Below are 6000 nucleotides of genomic sequence, written 5' to 3'. Positions count from 1 at the left end.
AAGGTGTGTGTTTCCATAACCTGGTCTGTAAGGCTGACCAGTGGGACTGTTTGACTCTCAGATCTTAGGCAGTCTTAATTTACAGAGTAAACAACCACAGCCCAGAATAGAGAGAGTTGGGCGCTGGTGGTCAGCCAGGGCTCCAGCTCATCAGCTGGCACTGCTCACATTTAGGATGGGTCCCACCTCAGCTAACTTAATCCAGGTAATGCCTCTCAGTCAAACAGAGGTTTATTTCCATGGTGGTTCTAAGCCTATCTAGTTGGCAATCAAGATTAGCTGTTGTAGATTGCAGTCAGATGTTTTGCAGCTTTGGGGACTGTATTTACTTTGCCATACAACCATCCATTTTTCCATGCATCAACAGTCTTCTTTTTTTGCATTCACCTCTAACAGGTACAGGTGCCAATATCTGTCATGTTCTTAGGAATTTCCTTGATTAATGGGAGGAGTCACACTGGATATATATTTCAAGTCTCTAGCCTACGTGACCAGATTAGCAGTGTGCTGTGACTGTTCCTTCCAGTTGCATCCGAGTCTCCAGCCTCTTCACAATCCCATCAGGCTTGTTGTTTTCTATCGTGTTGGTTTTAAACTGCTGATACGATGAGCGTGATGCATCCTCTCGATGGGTTGTAGTGGTTTCCCTGGTAACTAGGGATGTGCAGCATCTTTCTGTTTACTTGATGGCCATTTGCTCCTTTTCTTTGGAACCTTGTCTCTTAGAGCTGCTTGTGTAGTTTTTAAATTGAGGTTTTGATCTTTTTTTAATACTTCTTTTTTATCTTTATGTGTATTGTATCTGCATGTATTTCTGTGTAGCACACGTGTGTTTGGGGCCTAGAAGGCCAGAAGAGGGCATCAGGTCCCCTGGAATGGGAGTTACAGCTGGTTGTAACCTGCCCTGTAGGTGCTGGGAAGCAAACATGAGTACTTTCGAAGAGCAGCCAGTGCTCTCAATCAAGTAATCATCTCTCTGGCCCTTGAGATCTTTTTGTTTGTTTGTTTTTAATTGAGTAGTAGGGGGAGGCCAGAGATTGACATTAGGTGTCTTCCTTGCTCCGTCTCCACCTTATATGGTAAGCCAAGGTCTTTTGTTTGTACCCAGTGCTTGGTGATTCAACTAATCTAGCTAGCCAACTTGCTGTAACCATCTCCTGTGACTTCTGAGTAACGGGGTTACAAATGCCTGTCAAGTATTTGCTTGGTTCACGGAGATCGGAGCTCCAGTCCTCACACTTGTACAGCAAGCGATTTACCCACCAAACCTTCTCCCCTGACCTTCAACAGCTTTTCTTCATTTTCAGTAGACAGATTGTGCCTTCTCTATTGAATTTATTCTGTGTTATCCTTTTCATAACTGTCAGTGGAACTGTTTTCCTAATACCCTTTTCTGATCGTTCACTGCTAATTTGTAGAAGAATAACTGGTTTTGCGTGTCGATCATACTTCCTGAAGCCTTGTTGAATTTATTTAGTTCTTGTGGGTACTTTTTATTAAAAAGCCAGAAAAACAACCCATGTAAAATCCGATCTGTGGGTAGAAGTAGTTTTACTACTTGCTTTCCAGTTTTGGTCTCTTTTATTTCTTTTTCTTTCCTAATTGTCTGGCTAGTGCAGTGGTTTAGTTTTTGATCAAATTAAATTGAAAACCCTTGCTAGACCTCCACGTAGAACTGTGAAGCCAGCATAGCACTAGAGTCTGGAGGTTAGAGTCTACACACATAGGAAGCTGGGATTTGCCAGCCTTGTGCTGACATCGCTGGTTTTTAAACCCATGTGGTCACTCCAGAGATGACGTGGCTGGATTTAAACCCATGTGGTCACTCCAGAGAACAAGCTTGTGAAGGAAGAAAGAAAAGTGGTGGTGGGCAGGGGACGAGGGACAGGGAGGTAGGGCAGGGATGCCTGACATCAAATTGCCTAGCTCCAGAAGGCTAGCAGCAGCTCCTTCCCTGCAGTTGTGGCCCCTGGGCTGTCCCACCCCTGGCCTGTGGCTCCCTGAGTTGTCCGACCCCTGCCCTTTCAGAGATGACACTAAAGGATAGTCTCTGCTGTACAGTCCATCTGTACCGTACTGCCTGTCTACCACACAATGGTTTGCGAGTCGTGCAAGGGGCTGGAGATTGAAACACACACACAGACAGAGACATGGTCATCCTTGCAACAAGAATGCCACTTTTATTGTTTTCCAGGGCAGCTTATATAGGGCTCTCTTTGACTAATGGTCATGCCCTAGCTCACGTAACTTTTCAGCTGCAAGCCCACCAGAAACCACTCCCCTGCCATCAAGAACTCATGAGGGTCTCGTGCTCAGAGCAGCTGCAAGCATAGGAAAACAAGTTGTTTACTTCAGCAGGCGAGGGGTCATAGAAAATTCAGGGGCTGAGGGTCTGCAGTCCCCAATGTTCTATACAACAAGAATAATGTTGGGTGTGTCTAGAGCCAATCAGAAAGCTGTGCTGTTGTTATTCCATATGGATTATCAGAAGTACATAAGAGGAAACTGTGTGATGTTCTAGAAGGAAGTGGTATTCTATTAGCTTAACTCATCCTCAGAGCTCTTCCTCTGGGCATCTTTTAGATTCATTTTCCCTCAGCATTTTCAGTCTCCATGTTCCCTAAGTGTATGTGTCTGGGCCCCATCCCTTAGTATCAGGCGCATCCTTGAAGGCCTTTGTATTCCCCTCCTCGCTTTCTCCATTCAAGAGCAAGTGAGGCTCCTCACTTCAGTTGCAAAATTCACACAATCCCATGGAATACACACTGGCTGAAAGACATCAGCAAATTCTGGCGGGGGGGGGGGTGAGTAGCGCACTCATGTATCTAAGTTCGTTTCCAAGACGTTTACATTTTCTGCAGCACACACACACACTCACACACGAGTGGATTAGTTACTGTTCTTTTCATCATGAGGCCCACAGTTTGAAGACACAGTCGATTGTGGCTGGGAAGGGTCCCAGACTGACTAAAGAGAAGAAAGCAAGCTAGCACTAGCATTTATCTATCTCTGCTTCCTGAGTGTTCACACACATTGAGCTGCTGCAAGCTTCTGCCTTCCCAGCCATGATGGTTTTATTCCAGTAATATATGTGTGTGTGTGTGTGTGTGTGTGTGTGTGTGTGTTTGTGTATCTCTGTGCGTGTATCTGTGTGTGTATGTGTGTGTGTATGCTTAAATGTTTGTGTTTAAGTGATGTAACTGTTCAAAAAACTTATTAAAGTTTATTTCTGTTGGAAATTTTTCATATATTTTTGACTTTTTTTTTTTTGTTCTTCTCTTTTGCAATCTCTAGCCAATGAGAACATTAGTCATGACAAGCATGCCATTGGAGTAAGTACTCGTTGTTTTGATAACTTTCCATTCATTGTAAAAATTTAGCCTTGTATATACTGTAGGTCTTCGTGCCTTCAGGACATTTACAGAACTGGACTGGATCACTTTTATTTGATATCACTAGTATGGGGTTAGAAGGTCATCAGAAATTGAAAATGTAGTTAAATGTGGGCTGTCGAGTACAAAAAACTTTTTGGGTCCTTTGCATAGCATTAAGAGATTTTATTTATTTATTTATTTTTGTTGTCCTCTTTACTTGCTTAATTCCTAATGGTTTTGTTTTCTACCCCTCACCCCATGGATGTTCAATAAACTGAGCAGTGTGGGTTGAAACATTTTCTTACAGATCTTGAGATGGCAGAAAGCTTTCTCCATGTGGTCTAAGGCAGATATCTCTGCATCTCGTGGAAGGGTTATAATGGCTTGCTGGCTGGCTCTTATCATCTCCTTTAAACATTTAGCACAATAAAGAACATCCAACAAAAATATATAGTGCTATATTCCTTGCAACGGATTTTCAAATTTGTGCTTAAAGAGGAAAACCACATTTTTTTTTATATCAATTGTAGGTTTTGAGGTTTTAAGACATTCATCAAAACACTGAGCCATTTCAGGGAAAACATGCTGCAGGAAGCATGTGCACGTAGAACACGTTTGTGGTGGGCTCCTTTTCCTGCCCATGGCGTGCAAACAAAAGCACTGGAACTTTAAGTACCGAGTGCCCTCTTACTGTTATTAGTACCTTCGATGTGCCATGGATACTTCAGGTAGTCTACTCTGGAAATACTGAATATGAAGGTGATAAAGTCCTTGATTATTCTGTAAGTTAAAAAAAAAGACCGCCAGTTATTTTTCTCATTAAAAGGTTTTAAAAGAAAACTTTTCCGCAGTGCAGTCCCCTGATCCCTTCTCCTCTTACACTTTTTACATATCTTGAGACCTTGGATGGTCTGATTCTCCCTTGATTAACAAGGCTGTAAAAGGGCAGTTGTTCCCAATTAGCACATTCATGAGCTGCTGTAACTGCCAGGCTTGGAACAGACAAGACCAGATATTCCGAAGAGAAGTTCTAAACTTAATCCTCTCTGAGATGCTAACAAGCACAAAGTCTCCAGGTCAGTTGTGGAGGGGCCATCTCCACCCACTCTGTGGAGCCCTAAGATTAGAAGTTGAGCCAGGCCAGCCCTTCTCACGGGGAGGCTGAGCTCTTGGGGACTATTTACCCAAGATAAGACTTGGAGAGAAGCACTCAGGAGCCAGCAAGCACTAGGAGATGTCACTGCAGGCCACCCGTTGTGCTGCCCCAGCGGAGAGGAAGAAAGCTCCTGTCTCCACCACCGACAGAGACCACAGCCTGGCCCAGAAGGCCTTTCTCGCAGCTTGTGATTCACTAGGGATTTTCAGACAGTGCTGGAGCAGGGGCCGTGCATACTGGAAGAGAAAGAAGTGGCCGATTGGAACTAAAGGCCTGTGTAAGGATGCTAGAATACCAGAAGAACATTTTGAAAAAAAAAAAAAAAAAATAGAAAGGCATGCCAGCCATTAAGAGAATGACAGGTTAAAGATGCTAGTGAACTTTGAGAATTAAAAAGATAATTCAATTAGAGTCCTTTCTTCTTTTTTTTTCTTTTAATGGGAAAACTGCATTTGACACTCCAATAATATTACGTTTTCAAAGTAAAATAAGCAAGTAATAATTCAGGTTCTGAGCTAGTGGGGTTATTGTGAACAAAGGTTCCAAAGGTTCCACTACCGGACCTGGTGTTCATTCCTAGATCTCTCGTGGTAGAAGGAAGGAACTGACCCCCACGAGCTGTCCTGCCATCCACACACATCATGGCTCATGTGCACACACGTGCATAGTTTAGAAGAACATGTGCACACAGAAATGCATGAAAGTGCATGGTGTACAGTAGACTGGTGTCAGGAGGCTGACTTCTAATGCCTGTATGTCCCTGTACAGCCTGTGTGACTCTGGAGACACCGTGGGTAGCCTCATGGGCTTGGAATTGAGATCTGAAAAGTTCTCGTTTCCCCAAATCCCATGTTCCTGTTTGTAAAGAAACCAAGGTACGAGCCCTGTAGCTAAAATGAAGCCAGATTCTGAGCCTCTGTTTGTCTAACGGACACACAGCGTGATGGCTGACTGCTGACTCTCTGGTCCACAGGAAGCAAACTCTCATCATCCAGGTGGTGAACACACTGAAAGGCTTCTCGTTTACACCTGAGGTCTGCGAGTCCACCACCCACGTGCTGGTGGGGAAGTCTGTCCGCACCCTGAACGTGCTGATGGGAATTGCCAGGGGATGCTGGATTCTCTCTTACGAATGGGTAAGCCTTGCGCTCATCCTTTACTTTAAAATGAGGTACTTGCTAGATCCATTCCATCTGAGGAGATGAAGTGAGTAGCCATGCCTGCGCTTACATGCGCTGAGGAGAGCCAGGGAGGGTGTACTTTCTACAGTCACACTGAGAGCCAGGGAGGGTGTTCTTCCTGCAGTCACACTGAGAGCGCTCAGAGAGTGTGGTGAGGCTAAGCCTAGAGGATGGCGGGGGCCTTTTAAACTCCCAGCCTCCAGTGGAAATAAGATCAGAACAGGCTTGGTCTGAAAACACAAACTGGGTTTTCTCACATGCCAGTGAGGGTTGCTGTGTGTTTGACTAA

The 6000-nt window shown here is 44.3% G+C and overlaps 1 protein-coding gene across 8 annotated transcripts in view; it reads left to right on the top strand.

Annotated features, from left to right (window-relative positions):
• The window catches only part of Mcph1 (microcephalin 1), a 212397-nt gene that overhangs the window by 58359 nt on the left and 148038 nt on the right, over positions 1–6000 (top strand). For all 8 annotated transcript variants that reach the window (XR_007590844.1, XM_050137333.1, XM_050137331.1 and 5 more), the window contains exons 10-11: positions 3295–3332; positions 5504–5666. Coding sequence is in view for 7 of the 8 variants with exons in the window: in XM_050137333.1 (XP_049993290.1) it covers positions 3295–3332; positions 5504–5666 (201 nt within the window). In the remaining variant the exon portion in view is untranslated. The remainder of the gene's footprint in view (positions 1–3294; positions 3333–5503; positions 5667–6000) is intronic.

The sequence above is a fragment of the Alexandromys fortis genome, unplaced genomic scaffold (assembly GCF_014885135.2).
Source record: "Alexandromys fortis isolate MF-2015 unplaced genomic scaffold, M_Fortis_MF-2015_v1.1 scaffold_3, whole genome shotgun sequence".
Taxonomy (NCBI): Eukaryota; Metazoa; Chordata; class Mammalia; order Rodentia; family Cricetidae; genus Alexandromys; species Alexandromys fortis.
This window is presented reverse-complemented; position numbering and strand designations above follow the sequence as displayed.